Below are 21543 nucleotides of genomic sequence, written 5' to 3'. Positions count from 1 at the left end.
CAGCTCTCAGCTGGGCCCCTTTGCAGCTAGTGGCCCAAGACTGGGAACGCTCCCTGTGGAGGTCAGGAAGTGGGCTCCCTGCACTTATCATCCCAGGCAGCAGCACCCACTAACCACCTGGGGGTAAGACCTTGCAGCCACCTGTGGCTGACAACATGCTGTGCCAGCACAGGATTTATCACTTCCCTTTCTTCTTCATTTAAGTATGGAGAGCAGGGGAGCACTTGCCACCCCTAATGCTGGTTATGCAGAAGCTGCTTCCAGGCAGGTGTGAGCAGTTTGTCACAGGACATGCCCCATGAATGCTCAGGGTGTGTAAAGCCAGAAAGGAGCACTGTCACTCTTGCTGTGCTAAAGCAAAGGGGCTTATCTTTTTTTTTTTTTTTTATATGTTTTATTTTAATTTACACTTAGTAATAAAATTCTGTTTCTGGAACATTAGATTCTTATGGGAAAACATGCAGCCCTTAACTGAAATTCCTGCTGGATTGAAAAAGAAAGAAAAGAGGAATGAAAATAAAAGAAAAAAGCCTTTTACCTCACTAAAGTTCTGAGGAGTGCTCTGGGTTTTACAGCCAGAGAACTGCACTGAATGTCACTTCCACAGGAACTTGCAGGAAGCCTGTGTGAACATGGGGCTAAAGGTGAAAAGCTCTTAACTGTACTGCCGCAGGGAAATGACACAACAAGGCTGATGGTTCAAACAATGTTTCCTGAAATAACACCTTTGAGGAGGTACTGGAGTTAAATTCAGGCTAGTCTGAGGGATTAAAGGTCTCCAGGAAGTCTGAGCTTGATTGAGCTCAAGACAGGCCTCTCCCCTTCCCTGCTGCTGTTACAAGCCATAACACAGCATACCTGTCCTGATTGGTATCACAGGAATCTCCAACCAGGTCGTTGTCAACATCTGACTGCAAAAGGAAACAGTGAAAGTTCCAGTATCAGCTGCTGAGAGCATCTACTAAAATGGCAGTACTAAACCAAAACACAACCAAATCAAATGCAATTAAAATAAAAGCATGGAAAAACATTTGTTTCACAAAACATATATTCTTGTTTGCATCATCCATTTAACCAAAAAGATAGTTTATTTAAAGGAAGAAGAAGAAAACAAAACCAACAGACAATGAGTAAACAGGGTTAAACTTGATTGGAGCAGCTCAAGCAAGGTGAGTAGTTCAAGCAAAATTCTTCTACTACTGGAAATAAGTATCCCTCATTTCTAACCACAGCTGATGTCTTCAGCAGCTTTGAAAATCTACTGTTTCTATAAAGTTTCCAGCAATTTTTGTTAGTCACAAGGGGCTTAATCAGAATTCAAAACATGAAAAGTCTCACTGACTTCTCACCTAGCAGCAACAAAAAGTTTTACTAAATAAGGACACTGGGATTTTGTCCTAAATAAAGAAATATCAAGTGTAACTAAATCACACCACTGTGTTGGGTCTGGCATTGGACTCTGTGGGATTGGAGCACGCCCATATTTCAGAGCACTCCAGCAGAAGATACTGTCAGGGCAAAAGTGCTAACAACATCCCAAACTATGATAATACACCTGGTACCTCCCTTTTCCCATTGTCAGGAGACTCTGAAGCTCCATAAAACCTGCCCAAATACCTACTGTTAAAAAGGTAAATACCCTGCATGAGGTGCTTGATTCTCATCTCCTTTTTTAGCCTCAAAAGCACCTATCCCTCAATGAGGGTATTTTTTCCTTGTGCCTGCTGACCTGATTTGGGTTGCTGATTGTAGGGCAGCTATCACAGGCATCACCAACACCATCACTATCTGTGTCCTCCTGGTCCTGGTTGGGGATTCTCTGACAATTATCCAAAAGGTTCTTAATACCTATTGAAAAGCAAGATGTTAGTTAAAAACAATTCCTTCATTTGTTACTGGACAACATAAACATCAAGAACAGTAAAGATGCTATTCCTCTTCAGCAGCTACTTCATCTTGGAATGACATTATAAGCCCACACAGCAGAGCCTTCTTACATGTGCATCCGTTCACTTAACAGAAGTTAGAAACATCTTACTAAAGAACAGCTTTCAACCCCATCACACACACTTCATGAATTATATACAATTCATGCTATCCTGTTCCTGTTTCACAGCTTAGAAGATGGAACATTTCACCTTTGTTATTACGTTTGAAGGGTTGTGATTCTTCTTTTAAGCTCCTACAGCAATACAAATTATGTGGCTCTTCAGCATCTGGGATAGGCAGCAGCTGGGTACTCTGGGGCATGTTTGTACCTTTAAGGAATTACTGAATGACTAATGACCCTAACTTACACAAAAACCATGGCTAGGTTTATCTGTTACAGTGTCTGGGGCTTCCAATGAAGGCTAAAAGTTACATATTAATATAAATGAAAAGGACTGGAAATACAGGTTTCACAAAGACAATGCAACTGGTGACAGGAAATCTCCTAACACATGGCACATTCTGGGCAAGTTTCAAGAACATCAGAGAAGCTGGAAGTGAAGAATGACCAACCATCTCCATCCATGTCATCATCACAAGCATCTCCTTTCCCATCACCATCTGTGTCTCTTTGGTCATTATTCAGAACATTGCGGCAGTTGTCACAAGCATCTCCAAATATATCTTGGTCGCTATTTCTCTGATTAACATTGGGAACCAAGACACAGTTATCCTGCAAGAGACACAGATCCAAATCAGGCACAAATTGGGTCCCAAATACTTAATTTCTACTTTTGTGGATTTAAAACTCTTACATTCACGTCTATTTTCATAAAAAAGTATTACTGTGGGCAGTTTACATTTTACGTGAATATTGCTGACACCAAGCTGTCTGGTTCGGTTGATACGCAAGAGGGAAGGGATATCATCCAGAGTGAACTTGACATGCTTGAGGTGTGGCCAATGCCAGCCTCATGAAGTTCACCAAAGCAAAGGGCAAGGTCCTACACCTGGGTTGGAGCAATCCCAGGCACAGCTACAGGTTGGGCAGAAAAGAGATTCAGAGCAGCCCTGCGGAGAAGGAGTTGGGGATGTTGGTTGATGAGAAAAGGAACTGAACATGGCTCAGCAGTGTGTGCTCATAGGCCAGAAAGCCAACTGTATCCTGGGCTGCATCAAAAGGAGCATGACCAGCAGGATGAAGGAGGTGATCCTGCCCCTCTACTCTGCTCTTGTGAGACCTCACTTGGAGTATTGTGTGCAGTTCTGGTGTCCTCAACATAAAAAGGACATGGAGCTGTTGGAACAAGTCCAAAGGAGGGCCACGAGGATGATCAGGGGGCTTGAGCACCTCCCATATGAAGATAGGCTGAGCAAGGCTGTTCAGCCTGGAGAAGAGAAGGCTGTGTGGAGACCTCAGAGCAGCCTTCTAGTACCTGAAGGGAGCCTACAAGGATGCTGGAGAGGGACTCTTCATTAGGGACTGTAGTGACAAGACAAAGGTGTAATGGGTTCATACTTAAACAGAGGAAGTTTAGGTTATATAGAGGGAAGACATCCTTTACTGTGTGGGTGTTGAGATGCTGGAACAGGAACATCCCTAAGAGTGTTCAAGACCAGGTTGGAGAGAGCCTTGAGCAACATGGTCTAGGGCGAGGTGTCCCTGCCCATGGCAGGGTGATTGGAACTTGATCTTAAGGTTCTTTCCAACCCAAAACAACCTATGATTCTATGATTAGCTCTAGATAAGATTTCATGTGTCCCTTAAAGCTCTCCTTTGAATCATGCTGGGGGAACAGTAAATATAAACATGCAGATCATAAGCCTTTAATTATAACTTTGACTTCTGATTCTCATTTTGTCCAAACTGAGTAACTGAGTAACCTGTTTTGGTGCCCTGGCTTTCCTACATGGTCTTCCTCAAAAGCTGTAGCTCAGGGACCCTAACAGGGTTTGTCAGATGCTCTCAGTGAAAGTCCACTGCCGCCTTCTGGTAGAGACTCAAACCAAAGCTGAAACACTTTGAAAAACATGACTTTCTGACACAAAAGTACACAAGTTGGTTTGGATGTTGTTTTGGGGTTTGTTTGTTTGTTTTGGGGTTTTTTTTGCTTTTTACTTTTTTTTTTTGTCAAACTGTTATAGACTTTCTTAAGATCATCAGGAAGCACATGGAGAAGACTTTATTTCAAACTGGTGTAAACTTTCCCTTGCCATCTAGTACACCCATGATCTCACCCTCTTGCACCCATGGACGCAGAACACAGCTTAGCAACAATACAGAAGTTACTGGTTGCAAAGGTCTTGAAACTGCATATAGATTTACAGTTAAAGGAGGATTTAACATGTTTCCTTGTAGAACATTAATAAAACCAGTTGCTTCAAGCTACCTGGATTTAGGCTTCGCTTCTGTGGCAGAACAGCCTGGGACAGACCTTCTGTGATTGCCAGTCTGTCCTAGCTCCGTATGGACATTTGTAATCTGAATAGAGTGCTCTTTTTTCTATCTTGGAAGTGCATTACACAATACCACAGAAAGATCTTCATGTAGAACCACAGTGGGCTTGTGAGGGTATGGGGTGAACACAGAAGAGCTTTTATGGTCTGATTTTAATCTCTTGATACATTCTGCAGTAGTGTACCCACATGGAAACCTCTTTCACTTTCAGAACATGATTCAAAGCTTTCTTCAAGCAATTGGCAAGACACCCATTAATTTGCATGGGGTTTGGATCCCTCGTGGAATATGATGTGAGGTCAACCTACTATTTAAAAAGACACTAATGAAGGTAATGTTCCTGAAGGCCATGCTATAGGAAAGTGTGACAAGGACACAAGTTCTGTATGCAAAAAGCTCTAGAATTCAATGATAAAATATAATGGAGCATACACTAGTAAATCCCTCACAGAGGGATTTAAGGCTCTGTGAAACAGGCTGGGTTTTTTAGGTCTTATAATAGCGAGCATTCTGTAAAAGAAAAAGACAAGATTTAGACAGCTGCTTACTCTGAATGTATGACATAATCACTGGCAAATAGTAGTGAGCCACATTTCAAAATCACTGCCTACTGCACTAGTGTGAAATCCTACTGTTTACACAGACCCTCCCCTCCCCCCAGATCTATACACAGCACCTGCTCATTGGGAATGCCATCTCCATCTGCATCATCATCACAGGCATCTCCAATCCCATCACCATCTGCATCTTCTTGTCCAGAGTTTGGGACAAATCTGCAATTGTCCTAGACATAAAATGAGACTTGTCTAGTGCTCTATGGGTAAACTGGATGCCTTCATAATTTCAGTGACTTTTTCTATTACTGTTTTAATTAATCAATGAATAAAACGTAAAACAATTTAGCCAGATAAATTAAATTCCTTGAAAAAAGATTAATACATCTAATTGTGTTTCTTTCACTCTTCCTCTTTACCCCTTCATTCTCTGAATTATTATAGGATTAAGAAAGAATGTCTTACTTTTCTGCAGTTTTCAGCAGAGCATGAGAGTTCTTCATTAGGGTAGCCATCAATGTCAACATCTTTTCCACAAATATAACCATCACCAGCCCAGCCAATGCCACACTATCAATAAAACACCATGGTAGTACTACCAAAAGGTTAATGAGTCACTATAGCAATATTCAAGAAGGAAACCCCACAACAGTCTTGAAAACACAAACGTACACCAGGAATGGACAGTCCCTGAACTACAGTGAGGTACGTTTCACCATCTCTCAAAAATGCAGAAAGAAAACTTTTGTTTCAAGCTTTCTACATCTAGACACAGCTAGAAAGAGCCAAGACTTGATGCTAAATGGAATGTGTGTCTGCAACACAATGGTATCAGTGGAAGCTTATAGATTTATTTTAGACACTGACCAGGAAGATGCGACCTAGAATATGCAGCTAGTAGTCAGCAAGGGGACCATGGCTTGATGGGATGACTGTGTTTTGTTCAGTATCTCAAGAATACGCCTGCAACTAGAGGAAGTTTTAAGATAGAACTGCGCTGACAGTTACTAAATTTGCATCAGCAAAGCAAGTGCTTTTGCATGCAAGTTTCTCTTAGCCAATTAGAGTGGTACTATTTAAAATTAACACCTAATTTGTCTTGTAACTGAAGATTGATGCATAGAAGTGCATGTCAAACTCTGTCCTATCCTTAAAATGAGGGCTTGCCTAACACAAGTTTCTAGCTATCTTACCATTACAGTACGGACTTAAAATATCTCAGATTCTTTTTGAAACAGATGTACTTAAAAATGAGACCAAAACAAGTGCCAGCAAAAGCATGCACTGTATCCAGATTTAGGACACAGGATTAGTCTCTTGTTTCTCCCTGCAAGCTGGAAAAACTAAGTAATATACTTCAGTTACATTCTTACAATGGAAGTTATGTGCCACTTGGCGCTCCTCTGGTTCCATGGCTGGAAAGCACAGTACAGCCTCCCTACATCTAGAATCTGTGGTCTTGGTCTCACTTAGAAAAACATCATCTCTGTCAGCAGGCAAGTACAGGCACACTGGGTATGCAGAGAGGATCCCACAGCTATGCAGATGAGTAGCAGGAGAGGAATTTGTCCTTGTGATGTCTTCTGTAGAGTGACATTCAACAGTCCTTTCTGAGGAGACTATAGAAAGTCTATAAAAGCCATTCCCAAATGATCTAATTGTATAGACACAGTAAATACGGTAAATGAGCATGGCTGCCTTAGATGCAGCCGTGAGAGATGCTGCAAGAAGAAAGCAATTGCAAGACAGACTTAGCCTGGTTATTTTCATAGCTGGTCTGGGCTAGTGTGCCCAGTTAGGATCCAGTTAAAATACCCAACACAAAGACCTTCCCAGTTCCAGCCTAAAAAAGGCTATTTTTCATTGTACAAAAGCATGAATTTATGAACTCACAATACATGTAACCTCTCCTCTCCTTTCCTCAATACAATGAGCATGGACACTGCATGGATTGAGGGCTCGATTTCTGCAGCTTCTTTCAGCTTGACATCCCCTGATTTGGTCTCCTGTGTATCCTGGTTTGCACTGGCCACAGTGGTAAGACCCCTGTAAGAACAAAAAGTTACTAGCCAGCCCTTTAACGGGACTTTTTTTCTTTTAAATCAGACACGTGGGCAAGATTCATGCCACACTGCTTATGCTGTGCAAGTGTAGTCTTTCATCCAATGAGGCCTCTTTGCACTGTGAACAAACTATTTCCTACACAAAAATCAGGTTTGGTTCCCTTGGTGAAAGTCGAAAAATATGCTCAACTGCTGCCTTTTAGATGAGTCTTTTGTTAAGCCAGAGAAAAGTTATGCAGCAGCAAAAGCTTCTTCATGATGCCTTGTTCCTGCCAGCATCAGTCTGAGCTGCTTCCAGGCAGCTTCCAGGTAGCCAAAACATGTAAAATTGTAAGCAGCACCTGTTTAATCAGACTGGATGCTCTTATTTCAGTGTAAAGCAGATCCATCAGTTTTTAATAAACTCAACTAGGCACAATTTTTAATCAGTGAGAGACAAGAAAGTTCAGCATGTCTTTGCTCCTTTTTTTTTTTTCTTAACTTGTATGTTTGTAAGCCAATTTGAGTTAAATGTTGGTCTTCAGAAAAGAATTCAGGAGCTGAAGACATAGTCATCCTCATTTACACTGCAATAAGAACATCCACGTCACCTTTTCCAGTGGTTTACCTAGATGCATATATATATTTTATATTATGCCACTCTCTTGTGTAAACAAACCCCAAGGAGCTAAGCCAAGGAAGTGTGTGCTGGGATGATCATCATGAGATACAAATGGATAAATGCTGGTAAGAAGGGCTCTTCTTTTGACCCTTAATATGGCTTTTGTCTCAAAAAAACCCAACCCCAAAACTCACACACTTGTAGATTTGTAACCTATGACATAAAAGTTTATTGAAAACAATTTTTTTTTCTCTTATAAAGAATAATTATTTTTGACATGTTGAGAAACAGAAACAGTTAGATCTCCATCGAACTTGTGCATCCATCCCTTTGTAAAATTGAGGCGCTTCTCACACCATCACTCTTCCCATACAAATCTTGTAAAGGGAACTGTCAGGACTGTCCTAGTCAGCCATCACAGACATATACATTTTCTGCCCATCTGGGTATTATTTTTGTCCTATGTTCCTAGCTTCATTCCAAACTTTAACTCTGTGCTGTCTGCATACTTCCACGCTGAAGATGAATATAGGCAGATATATGAGGAGTAAAATAATCACTGGGCTATGCAAATGGTATAGCCTATATAAAACATACCGGCCTGTGCACTTTCTCCTAATGGATGCCAGGCTAATATCTTCTGGCGTGTCCTGAATTCACTCAGTAAATTCTGCCCTATATCAAGCCCTGGTATGCATTAAAATAGCCTTTAAGGCAGCACTTCCAGACCAAACTGTTTGTAAAGGAGACAGGAGTAAGAAACCCACACTGCTGTTTTGACAGATGGCAGGACACTTGTTGCCATCTACAAACAGGTCCTCATGACTTCCTGAAGAGAACTAGTTATATCTAGTCATGCAGTAAGATACAGCAAGTGATAGAAATGTTCTAGATATTAAAAACCCCCAAATTAAAAACCACACAAAAAAATCCAAACCACAAATCATACTGAACATTGAAAGCAGCCCTAGAAAAACAACGTTATTCACAAAGCAAGCAATCATTTCAAACACTACTAATAGCCTCAACAATACTTAGCTGCACAAAGGACCACTTTTACACCCACAGGATACTTTCAAACTTTCCCTTGTAACGGAGAAAGCCTGCTTTGTACACCCAGCTATAGCAGAACAGTATTTACAGTAGCATAAGTGGCACATATGGGACAACCAGGTGATCAGGCCCAGTCAGCACGTGTTTATGAAGGACAGATCCTGCTTGACCAACCTGATCTCCTATGACAAGGTCACCTGCTCAGTGAATGATGAAAAGGCTGTGACTGTTGTTTACCTGGACCTTAGCAAAGCCTTTGACACCATTTCCCAGGGCATTCGCCTGGAGAAACTGGCTGCTCGTTGCTTGCTCGTTACTTTTCACTGGGTAAAGAACTGTCTGGGTGGCTGGGCCCCAAGAGTGGATGTGAATGGAGTTAAATCCAGTTGGCAGCCAGTCACAGGTGGTGTTCCCCAAGGCTCAGTACTGGGGCCAGTTCTGTTTAATATCTTTATTTTATAGTAAATCAAAGTTACTAAAGTCTTATCTTTGATGTGGATTAGAGGATCAAATACACTCTCAGCAGGTTTGCAGACAACACCCAGTTGAGTGGGAGCATTTGTCTGCTGGAGGGGAGGAAGACCCTGCAGAGGGATCTGGGCAGACTGGATCAATGGGCTGTGGCCAGTGGTACGAGGTTCAACAAGGCAAAGTGTCAGGTCCTGCACTTGGGCCACAACAACCCCATGCAATGCTACAGGCTTGGGGAAGAGTGGCTGGAAAGCTGCTCATGGAAAAGGAACTGTGGGTGCTGACTGACGGAGCTGAACATGATCCAGCTTGTGGCCAGGCAGCCAAGAAGGCCAACAGCATCCTGGCCTGTATCAGCAATAGCATGGCCAGGAGGCCCAGGGCAGTGATCATCCCCCTCTACTGGGCACTGGTGAGGCCGTACCTTGAATCCTGTGATCAGTTCTGGGCCCCTCACGACAAGAGAGATAATTGAGGAGCTGGAGTGGGTCCAGAGAAGGGAAACAAAGCTGGTGAAGGGTCTAGAGCACAAGCATGATGAGGAACAAGTGAAAGAACTGGGGTTGTTTAGGCTGGAGAAAAGCAGGCTCAGGGGAGACCTTATCTCTTCCTACAGCTACCTGAAAAGAAGCATGTAATGAGGTGTCAAGTGATAGAACAAGAGGGAATGTCCTCAAGCTGTGCAAGTGGAGGTTTTGATTGGATATTAGAAAAAAAAAAATTCACCAAAAGGGCTATCAAGCACTGGAACAGGCTGCCCAGGGAAATGGTTGAGTCACTGTCCCTTGAGTTATTTAAAAGATACACAGATGTGGCACTTAGGGACATGGTTTAGTGGTGCACTTGGCAGTGTTAGGTAAATGGTTGGACTTTATGATCTTAAGGGTCTTTTTCAACCTAAATAATTCTGATTCTGTGATTCTAAGTGAAAGGTCTAACTTGCTCCATAGCATTTAAAAGGTTTGTGAGCCCTGTTCTTTTGGAGCCTAATATCTTTCAAACCTTTCAAAGCATAGCTGTTTGTACTTCTGTTATGCTTGCTCTCCTAGACTAAATACCTATGTGTATTAAAAATGTACCAATCGCAGCTCTCCTCCTCCCTGTACTTATTAAGGAAGATACCTGGTACTCTATAAATACCCTAACAAAGTGAAGACGTCACTCCTATGTAAAGAGCACCTAGAACAGCTTGCTGCAGCAGTTCCCAAGTGGGAAGAGGAGAAGCAAAGATTTAATTTTTCAAAGGAGGTTCCTTGCAATAGCATACTCACAAACACACATAAGTGGATGATGTGGAGAGAAGAGTTCCTGACATTCCTCAGGGAAATCAATAAGCATACAGCTCAAAGGGACATGTTAATGACAAATAAAGTATTGATTTTTTATTAATAGACAGGAAAAGAGGAAACGATTGTTTGATTTAGATGAAGCCAACAAACTGTATTATTCAGCTCATCAATCAGAGCCATAAATCCAATCCTAGCCTCAAGGAAGTTTAGAACAGTTGATTTTTTAAAGCCACAAATGAAAAGGTGCTTACCAAAGTGTTTATGCAATGGGAATTTGGAACGCAGAGTCCAAGTCCACCATTCTGACATTCATCAATATCTAAGCAGACCTAGCAACAAAACAAATCATCATGTGATAGGAACAGTGTCAATCTGAGATCCAAGTCTGAAGAAAAGCCACTGAAATTTAAGTCTAGAAAAGAGTCATAGACTCTCCTGAAATCACTCTCAGAATGGCACAGACATACCCATAGGCATACCTTCCAATGGATCTCTGTGATACAGAAAATTTCAAACTTAGGATGGGCTTCTGGTTTGCCCACAAGAGTTTAGACAACTGTAAGGTGGATGCTACAGAAACATGAAAAAAATGACAATAGGCCTTTTCTATCACACTCTTCCTAATTCAAAGGCAGTTTGCAGATATCAACAGAGTGCCCTTGATCAGAAATACCTGTGAAGCTACTGACATTTTTTCTTGTTTATATACCAATCTGAGTATTCGACTCTTAATACTCCCATTAAAGCCAAGCAAACACAACTCAGATCTTCTGATTGAAACACTCAGCTCTGCCTAACTACACAAGGCATTTATGGAATGACTGAAGTATAAATAAAGTACAATAGAGATGCATTGATATAAATCAGCAACTTGCAATGGCGGTTGCCACAGGGATGCTGCCACTCACCTGCTTATTGCTCTTGGCATAGCTGAGGCCTATCCCTTGCACGGTTTGTCCTGTATATCCTGGGGGACAAGACTCACATCGGAAACCCGGAGCAGTGTTCACACATCGCACTCCAGGGAAGCAAGGGTTGTAACGACACTGCAAAGAAAAAATGAACCGAGCACGTTTGTGCTTCAGTAACATCCAGATCCTGACTATGCACACAGACTTCTCAGTCAACGGCATTGCTATGTGTAATGTCTGTATGTCTTCTGTTCAGAACTGGCTTAGAGAGGAACAGACTCTGCAGATACTTCTTATCCCAGTAGGTCTTCAGCTGTCTGCAATCTTCCATGATAGCCTGCAGTTGATGCCCTAAGCTCTGATGCCAGTCCTTTTTGCTGGGTAGGTTCAATTCCCTTGGAAGCTGAGAGCCCCCTGGAAGCAACCCAACCACAATACCAGGACAGACAGCTGTATAACTACAACCCATCAAATGGTCCTCCAGTTTTGTTTTGTGCACACAAAAGTGGCAGCAGCATCTCCCCTCATTTATATTTGGGCAAGTCTCACAGCCAGAAGTAACCCAAACATAAGGCAGATGAGCAAGGATGTGTCAGTGGCACTCACGCATTTCTAGACTTGAGGCCCACTGGTACTTCTCCCAGAATTCCACACGCTCACAGCGTCACCCTTGGCCTGAAGGCACCATCTGCTTTCCTGCCATCATGTAGCCTTACAGAACAGTTATGACCCATTTCACCTGCCTTGTGGGTGCCAGTTTGGGAAACCACATCCTGTTTTGCTGCCTCTCCATACTAGGTAGTATTTCTAAGGGTACTGAAAACTTCAACATACCATCATGCTACACATGGCTCAAAGATAACAGTAAATAAGAAATATGAGAAAGAAACAGAAAAGAGCTTTAAAAATATGCATTTTTCTCCCCTCTTTGATCAGTAACAGAAAAACATCTGCAAGATGGAGGGAGAACAAGCCAGAAGATACCCACCTACAACAAACATACAACTTGTAACTAAACACATATGTCATGGAGCAAGAAAAGGCATGTTTAATATCAAAGTGTGTTTGATGGAAAGATCTATTAGAAGTAGGTCCACAACTAGCATAAGGAAAACGTAAAACCTAGGACAGACATTTTGTGCTCCTTATTTGATGTGGATTTTTTATTACAGGCAGCAGAGGGCACTCAAGTTACACATAAACAGAGCAGAGCTGCAGCTCCCAAGATACGGGATATGAAAGTAATGTCTTCAAACTGGTAATGAATAAGGGAGCATATTGCAGAGATGCTAAAAACCTCAGAAAAGATTACGGCAGCACTGAGTGAGGCATCTTCTAGATTTGTTTTTATCAGAATTTTTATATGAACTTCTTTTTAAATGCCAGCTACTAGGAAGTACAGAAATAGTTTAGTCAGTAGAAAGGTGCTCTCCCAGAAGATTCCAAAAAAGCTTTCAAAAATAATAAAAAAATATTACTTCATACTCTCAGCTAACTCAGGAAACCAAATATGACACATCCTCTCTTATTAGAGAATGAAAATGAAAAGCTATTGCCATTTATTACCTCTTTCCCCCCCTGCACAACCGTAAGTGAAAATCCAGCTGTTAAAAGTTATTTACTGGTGAAAAGACCCACACCAGACTACGTGACATTTTAGTAGCAGTGTTCATGTAAAGGCCTCATATAAGAAAGCATATTACAACAGACCAGTCTCAGTTTGTTTTCCTGCCACTGCTGTCAAGAGTAGTGTTGCTCCAGCTCTGAAAATGGCAGGGAGATCATCACCATGCTCCACCTCAGTCTAGGTATGGTTCAGGAGGAGGAAACTATCTGTACTGGTAGGCTGCAGCTAGGCTGGCTTGAGACTCTCACCACAGCTCTTTCAGCTTCACCTCTTGCATTCACATTTCAGGGCTTCACCTCCGTTTTTTGCACCTTCTGTTGCAGTAGACATAGCACATGTCATGTGAGGCAAAACAAAAGATATTGCCTGCAACTCGGGAAGCTGCCACACTCAACCCACTTACTTTTCCACAAGCAGATAAAAGTTCGACACATTGCATCCTTTCTGCTGATGGCCTACAGGAGGGAGTAAACCAAAAGAGCAGTCAAAGCACATCTCCTATTGCCTGGGAAGGAGAAAAAAGGAATTGCTTTTGCTGTGCTACATCATTAGGCAGCCATGTTGGTAGTATGCTGCTATCTGCAGGCACAGTTAATGACCTAGTTCTCCTGGTTCCCTGGTCTACTACATCCAGGTGTTTTTCCAGAAAAATCACTAAAGAGCAATGGCAAAAATCGTCATACAGAAAAAAAGTGGTGAACTGGGAAGTGGTTTTGTTGTTTATGTTCTGAATGTCACATTCCAATTAACACAGATTTTATTTAACTGCTTCAGATGTCAATTTATTAACTCAGTCCTTAGTACAAGCAAGCTCTGACTTTCTAACATAACACAAGGGAAAAAAAAAGCAAATTTAAGTCAACATTATCAGCTTTCAACACAACCATAAAGAAGAAAAAAGCAACAATAACAATAAATGTTTATTTTCTTTCACAGACTTTTAACACAAGGCTGAAAAACATTGCTCCAGTCTGGGTTGAAGAGAAGACTTTGGTCTTCAAGGCTGGTTCAGAAGCACTACAATTCAAAGAAACAAGCCCATATTGATAAGAAGGGCTTCTGAAGCCTGTAACAAAAGCTGCTGCATCTTCTTGGGGAATAAAAACAACTACATCAAAAGCTTCTTTTGTTTGTTTTGGTTGGGTTTTTTTTCCAAAATTAAAGTCCTTTAAGTGACTTCTCAACTCACCAGGGTATTTCAAGTTTTAACACATATAACCTCCATAAAGTTGCAGCAACAGCAAAATAAGGAGGTGGAATCAAATCAGAATGAATAAAATATTTACCGCGCAAGCAGTCAGCAAATGCTGAAGACAGCAAGGACCAGCAACCCATTGATATGTATGAAACAGTTGCTTTTTAGCTTTTTCCCCCCCATCCTTTTTTTTTTTAAAATTCAGTGAAAGTCACTATTTTTTACCTCATCAATATCTGAGCAGGTAACTCCATTTCCCGTGAGTCCTTCAGGGCAGGGGCCACACTGAAATCCCTCTGCTGTCTCCATGCACCTGACTCCCCTGAAGCAGGAATTAACTTCGCATTTGGGTTTACTGCGCCTAGGAAGCTGAGTTGGAAAATTCACAGTTCCCAAACCTTTAATGCAGAAAGAACAACAGTTTCAGCGACTGAAAGAAACATCCATCATGGCTTTTAGCTGGCAAGTGCTCTGAAGAAATCCCCAGGAGGCTGCACAGCAGGGGCTTGGTGTTTCTGCACAACGCTGCTACCAGCTGTGCTGTGGCTGAAGAGACATCCTGCAGGGAATGGCCCAGGAGCTTGTTGTGTCCCCAGACAGGGGAAATTAAGGCTATTTTGTTAGATCCACGTGCTTCTGGCTACACATGGGAGCCTTCCTGCTAGGTTAGTCCCAGCACAGATCTGTTTCTGGCCAGAGGGAGGAAACTGAAAGCCAGTGACCTCGGATGCCCCAAGGGACTCGTGTCATAGTACAACACATTTCTCTGGCTAAATTGGCAACACTACCACTTCATAAGAAAAATAGTGCCATGACTTTTCAAGAGCACATCTGACAGTCTACAAATAAGAGGAATAAAGAAGCAGCAGCTGGCAGCCCATGAGTACACAGAAGGACATGCAAGTACACTGGCTTATGTGCACAGAGACCAGGCCCAGGGAACAACAAAGTTTGTTTGAGACTGGCAGGTGCTGAACCTTGGTACTCATGCATGCAGACTTACACATAAAGGTTAATCTGGTGGGAGCTCAACTTGAGTTTTGATGAGGCTGACAGAAGAAATAAACTAAAAGGCTTGATGAGTTTAAAGCCTTTTGCCCCACTCAGTGAGGGGGTATTCTGGTTTTTATACTGAGTGCATGTATGTCCTGATTGTCAGTCATGGAGGAGGTCCATGCAGTGGCATTTAGGAAAGTATTGCTTCTATTTAGTGAAAAGATGGAGACCATGTTTTGGGTCTTCCTGCTGTTCACCAGTGACTGCCTACTCAGAATCAGATGACTTTCAGGTGGACTGCATAGGATCTTCCTCAGACTGACAATACCAGCTAGAGCAGAACATGATTCCTCCTTTGTTCTCCTACTAAGATTGTTCATAAGATTCCTGGCATGCATTGTCTCTCTCCCCAGGAACACATGGCGCAGCTTTCCAGCAGAGCAAGAACTGACAGTACAGGGTGAGTGGTACTGCTTGATTTAGTAGGGGTTTATCCCCTGATAGATGATTATCAGGCCTATGGAAACTGAAAGCTTTTTATCTAATGAAAATCCATTTTAAATTTGTGTCCAATATATCTAAAACACTGAAAAGTAATATTTTTTAAGAGTACTTCTTAGAAACAACATAAAGCTGATGCAATGAATACTAGTTTTTAAATGACTGTACATCTCATCTGATTGCCTTTTACTGGGAATACCAGGAATACTTACCACATGCTTGGCACTCAGCTATGGTATTTCTCAGAAAAGTTGTTTCTTTGACCTTGAGGATATAGAAACCAAATGTTATTTGGATACAGGCAAGTTATTTTGCACCTGGCTGCCAGAGGAGCCATTACCATTCACCAGGGACCATAGCAACAGGACAAGGGATAATGGGTTCAAACTACAACAGGGAAAAGTTCATCTTAGATATAAGGAAGAAGCTCTTTACTGTGAGGGTGGTGAGACACTGGAATAGGTTGCCCAAAGAAGTGGTAAATGCTCCATCCCTGGCAGTGATCAAGGCCAGGTTGGACAGAGCCTTGGGCAACGTGGTCTAGTGTGACGTGTCCCTGCCCACGGCAGGTGGATTGGAACTAGATGATGTTAAGGTCCTTTCCAACCCTAACTATTCTATGATTCTACGATTTCTTCTCCAACCATGCAATATAGATAGTCTATCTTGATACAGGTGTTCTTTATACCATAAAATTAAGGGCAGTGATAACGGTTGCTATACTTCAGCCATCATCAGCAGACCCTTAGGAATAACATACTTAACCAAAGGCTTGTGCCACCATGTTCTGATACCCACAAGCAAGTGAAACAAACGTAAGTTCAGTTCTGATAGACCTACCTCTACCTAACAGCAAGCTAGGATGGTTACTCTAGTTCCTCTTCACTTAAGACATAAGATTTTCTGTATCTGAATAAGCACTCCTACATTCAGTGATCCTCCATAGCAAACCCAGGGTACCAGGACCTATACGGTTATTTCTTCTCCACTGTGTCGTACCTCTGAGTCAATGAACTCTACACAGGAGTTTATTGCTTATGTGAATTTCTCACCAACTCTATTAAAATTGCAAGCTTGGGATATTTCACACTGAAGCCTTTATACAGTACCTGTTGCCTGAGAAGGTCTTTCACATCTCCCAGTATCTGGTTCATCTGCATCATCTGACCCATTAGCTGCCTATTAAAATCACCTGCAGGGAAAAAACAATGCGAAAGTGTGCACACAACTCTCCCTTATTTGCCATGATAATTTTGAGATACAAGGTGGAAACACCATGAAGAGCTAAGGAGGGCAGACATTACTGTTACTTAAGCCCTGTAGGAATCCGTAGACCAAACACAGTATCTATTTCCAATTTTTATAGTGATTTGCATACTTAACGGTTTTCTAGACTGAGCTCCACTGTGTATCACAGAAACAGGCAAATCAAAAATCTCTCCATGGAGAGAAAATGAGTCTGTTTTTCTACCATTATTGCAGTGGCAAGGCTCTCTAGTAGGGCCTAGCACCACTAGGAACTAATGCCATCAGCGCTACTGGTTCCCTCCACACCTGAGACCAGCAACCTTAAGTGACACCTTAGGATTTCAAGCTTATAGCGGCAACTCATCTGGGGCAGGAGGGCAAGGTGGGCATGAAGTATCTCAGCAGACAATGGGAAGTCACCCTTTGTAAGTGTATTCCATGTCACCACAATTGATTCCTGCACACTTTCAAAGTGAAGTTATCCAGCTTTCTGAGCAAACTCATTGTGCAGCTCTGACCATGCATCAGGAGTGCCCGCTCTGATGGAAACAGTCCTTTTAAGACCTGCAATTGGCTTTTCTTCCAAATGGCAGCTCATCACATTGTACACACATTTCATGGCTGCCTTTGCTTCTAGGAGGTGCAGAGTTTGCATGGATTCCCAACATGCTATGAATTCACACTAAAGCCAGTTCTCAATAACAAGCAACAAACTGAAGACCTCCAAGACAAGACCAAAAGTTACATCTGTCCATAAGCCAAGATCACGAGACGCCCAGCTGTTAAATGAAACACTAGTTTTGACCTAGTGACAGAAGAGTAGCAGAGAGCATGGTTAGTACATTACCTTGTAGTAGCTTCTATTTGTGGCTCACTTCTGAGTTTGTAGCTCTCTTGAGCAGCCATTTTTTTACTTCTCCAAGTCTGTATGTCTTAACAAATTTCACAAATATATGCTCTAATCTGCCTTCTAATCAGGCAGGGTATTTTGATATTACATCCAATGGCTTCAGGGAGATTTATTCATGTATCACTTTTGTGAGTACTGAAAAATTATGTGAAAAACGCTTTTCTTAACATTTACATTACTGGTTCAAACTTCAAACCATGTCTAGTGGGAATTATCCCACTCCTAACATACTAAGTTTTCTTCATTTCGGACTTTCTCATCAAAACACTGCGTAAGTTTAAAAACTTGTGAACCACCTGCTCCAGAACCTGCCCCTGTTCTAGTCCCAACCTTGTCTTAGTTTTATCTGTGAGGAAGGCACCAGAATCACGGGTATTTCACAATCCCACACTGGAACTTTGGCACACAGGCTGCTAGGACAGATTGCTAGGGTCTGTTCTTGTTTTGCTTGGGTTTTTTGTTGTTGTTGTTTGGTTTCTGTGTGTGTGTGTGGTTTTTTTTTTGCTTGTCTGCAGCATAGACTCATAGCATGGTTTGGGTTTGAAGAGACCATTAAAGATAACCTAGTCCAACACCTTTGCCATTGCAATGACATGTTTCACTAGGTTAAATTGCCCAAAGCTCAGCCCAACCTGACTTCGAACACTTCCACTGACAACTTCTCTGGGCAACATGTTCCAGCACAGGGCCTTGGATTTAGAAGAGGGCATCAGCTCCATTGCACAGCTAATTGGCAGAGGCAGGACAAATGCACAAACACTAGCTTGTGTAATTAAATGCCTCACAGATACTTCTAGCTTTCTTAGGAACAACACTGGTTCAAGTACCCTACTTGCCCCCATTTGGCAAAGTCAGAGTCCTGAAACATCATTCAAAGAGACTGTGGTTACCTGGGCAGAGATCCAGCCATGATTAAATTGTAGGTCATGGCTGACAAGAGAAGTTTCCTGTCAGCCTATAATCCTCCATCAAAAAAGCTACGTATAGAAGTTGCACATGGAACTAGAAGAGGCAGGTTCAAAGTAAATAGAAGAAGGTATCTCCACAGACATGATGAATTTCTTACCAGGAGACATTCTTAATCAAGCATTCAAAACTGACTGGACAGACTCATGGAAAGAAACATATATAGTGTCGGTTTAAAACCAGCTGGCAACCAAGTACCACACAGCCACTCACTCACTACCCTCTGCTTCCTACCTCCCTGGGCAAGATGGGGGGGAAAACTGAAAGAATGTAAACCCAGTGGGTTGAGATAAGAACAGCTTAATAACTAAAGTAAAATGTAATAATACTACAAATAAGTGAAAATTAAAAGGTGAAAATAAAAAAAACCACTCAATAAACACAAGTGATGTACAATATAGTTGCTCACCACCCGCTGACAGATACCCAGCCCAACCCAAGCAGCAATCAGACCCTTCTGGGTGACTCCCCCCTGTTTATATACTGGGCATGATGTGCTGTGGGATGGAATATCTCTTTGGCTAGTTTGGGTCAGGTGTCTTGTCTCTGCTCGCTCCCAGCTTCTTGTGCCCCTCCTCATTGGCAGAGCATTAGACTGAAAAGTCCTTGATCAGGGTAAGCATTACTTAGCAAGAACTAAAACACTGGTGCATTTCCAGCATTATTCTCAGACTAAAGCCAAAGCACAGCACTGCACCAGCTGCTAGGAAAAAAATTAACCAGGACAAGTACAAAACACAAAGACTCCATCTCTGAGGGAGGGCTCTATATACTATGAACTGCTGGAAAACAGGACAGCATTGAGGGAAAACCACACTGTAACTCCACTCTTAATTCTTGTCCTTGGGTCTATATTAGTCTCTAACACTAGCTAGGTTAGAAGAACCTTTGGTCTGGTGTAACACGCTATATTTTTTTAATTATGTCAGATTCAGGTACCCTACATGAACTAGATAACCTCAAAAGTTTCATTCTGACCTGAATGATCTTATGATGATGATTATATGCAATATACTAATCTCATTTACCAAATGAGCAATCACAACTTCTCTGGGCAACCTGTTCCAGTGCCTCACCACCCTCATAGTAAAAGAATTTCTTCCTAATAGCTAATTTAAATCTCTCCTCTGTCAGCTTAAAACCATTTCCCCTTGACCTGCCACTTACATACTCTTGTAAAATATTCCTCTCCAGATTTCTTGCTAGCCTTTTTTAGGTACTGGAAGACTGTTATAGGGTCTCCCCTGAGCCTTCTCTTCTCCAGGCTGAACTAAACCCAGCTCTCTCAGCCTCTTCATAGGAGAGATGCTCCAGCCCTCTGATCCTCTTTAGAGCCTCCCCTGGACATGTTCAAGCAGCTACACATGCCTCTTACGTTGTGGGGCTCAAAGCTGAACTCAGTACAGCAGGTGGGATCTCACGAGAGTGAAGAGGGGAAGAATCACCTCCCTTGACCGGCTAGTCACACTCCTTTTGAAGCACACAGTTGTCTTCCTCGGCTGCAAGAGCACACTGCTGGGTCACGTTGAGCTTCTTGTCAACCAGCACCTCCAAAGTCCTTCTCCTCGGGACTGCCCTGCCTGTAGTTGTGCTTGGGATTGCCCTGATCCAGGGGCAGGACCCTGCAGTTGGCCTTTTTGAACTTCCTAAGTTTTACACTGGGCCCACCTCTTGAGCCTGTGCAGGTCCCTCTGAATGGCGTTTTTTCTCTCCAGTGTGTCGACTGCACCACACAGCTTGGTGTCATCGACGAACTTGCTGAGGGTGCGCTCAATCCCAATGTCCATGTCACTGACAAAGATGTTGAACACAACAGGTCCAAACACCAACCCCTGAGGGACACCACTTGTCAGTGGTCTCCCCTTGGACATAAAGCCATTGACCACAACTCTCTGCATGTGGCCATCCTTATCCACCAAGCGGTCCACCTGTCAAATCCATGCTTCTCCAGTTTAGAGACAAGGATGCAACGTGGGACAGTGTCAGATGCTTTGTACAAGTCCACACAGATTATCTGTCACTCCTCCCTTATCTACCAATGTTGTGTCCCCATCATAGAAAGCCACCAAATTCGTCACATGATTTGCCCATAGTAAAGCCATGTTGGCTGTCACCAAACACCCCCTTATTGTCCATCTGTCATAGCATACAGAAACTGCTATGAGGATCTGCCCCATGATCTTGCCAGGCATTGAGGTGAGACTGACTGGCCTATAGTTCCCTGCCTCTTCCTTTTTCCCCCTTTTTAAAAGTGGGGGTTATGTTTCCCCTTTTCTAGTCAGTGGGAACTTCACCTGACTGACATGACTTCTCAAATATGATAGATAATGTCTTGGCAACTTCATCTGCCAGTTCCCTCAGGACGCACAGATGCCTCTCATCAGGTCCCATGGACTTGTGCACCTTCAGGTTCCACTGATGGTCTCAAACCTGATCTTCTTCTACAACAGGCAGTTCTTCATTCTCTCAGTCCCTGCCTTTGTCTTCTGCAACTGGGCAGTGTGACTGGAGCTCTTGCCAGTGAAGGAAGACAAGGCAAAAAAGTCATTGAGTACCTCGGCCTTCTCCATGTCGCGGGTAACCAGGTCTCCCGTTTCCTTCCATAGAAGTCTCACACTTTCTGACATCTTCCTTTTACCCTCACTGTACCTTCAGAGGTTTTCTTCTTCTCCTTAACAAGGACAAGCTCTCCTTGTTGTCCCTGGTCAGATTTAATTCTGTGAGGGCTTTGGCTTTCCTAACCTGATCCTGGCTGGTCAGACATTTTCTCT

General features: G+C 42.5%; 1 protein-coding gene across 2 annotated transcripts in view; it reads right to left on the bottom strand.

The window, feature by feature from the left end:
• Window positions 1–21543, bottom strand: part of THBS4 (thrombospondin 4) — a 43133-nt gene that overhangs the window by 8887 nt on the left and 12703 nt on the right. For both annotated transcript variants that reach the window (XM_057405460.1, XM_057405459.1), the window contains exons 5-15: window positions 16758–16840; window positions 15861–15912; window positions 14377–14549; window positions 11327–11464; window positions 10670–10747; window positions 6835–6987; window positions 5407–5511; window positions 5064–5171; window positions 2503–2662; window positions 1730–1848; window positions 859–911 (exon numbers count right to left, since the gene is read on the bottom strand). In XM_057405460.1, coding sequence (XP_057261443.1) covers window positions 859–911; window positions 1730–1848; window positions 2503–2662; window positions 5064–5171; window positions 5407–5511; window positions 6835–6987; window positions 10670–10747; window positions 11327–11464; window positions 14377–14549; window positions 15861–15912; window positions 16758–16840 — 1222 coding nt within the window. The remainder of the gene's footprint in view (window positions 1–858; window positions 912–1729; window positions 1849–2502; window positions 2663–5063; window positions 5172–5406; window positions 5512–6834; window positions 6988–10669; window positions 10748–11326; window positions 11465–14376; window positions 14550–15860; window positions 15913–16757; window positions 16841–21543) is intronic.

Source organism: Pezoporus wallicus, unplaced genomic scaffold, assembly GCF_028554395.1.
Source record: "Pezoporus wallicus isolate ANWC-B61680 ecotype Strahan unplaced genomic scaffold, APGP_CSIRO_Pwel_v1 scaffold_2696, whole genome shotgun sequence".
NCBI lineage: Eukaryota > Metazoa > Chordata > Aves > Psittaciformes > Psittacidae > Pezoporus > Pezoporus wallicus.
This window is presented reverse-complemented; position numbering and strand designations above follow the sequence as displayed.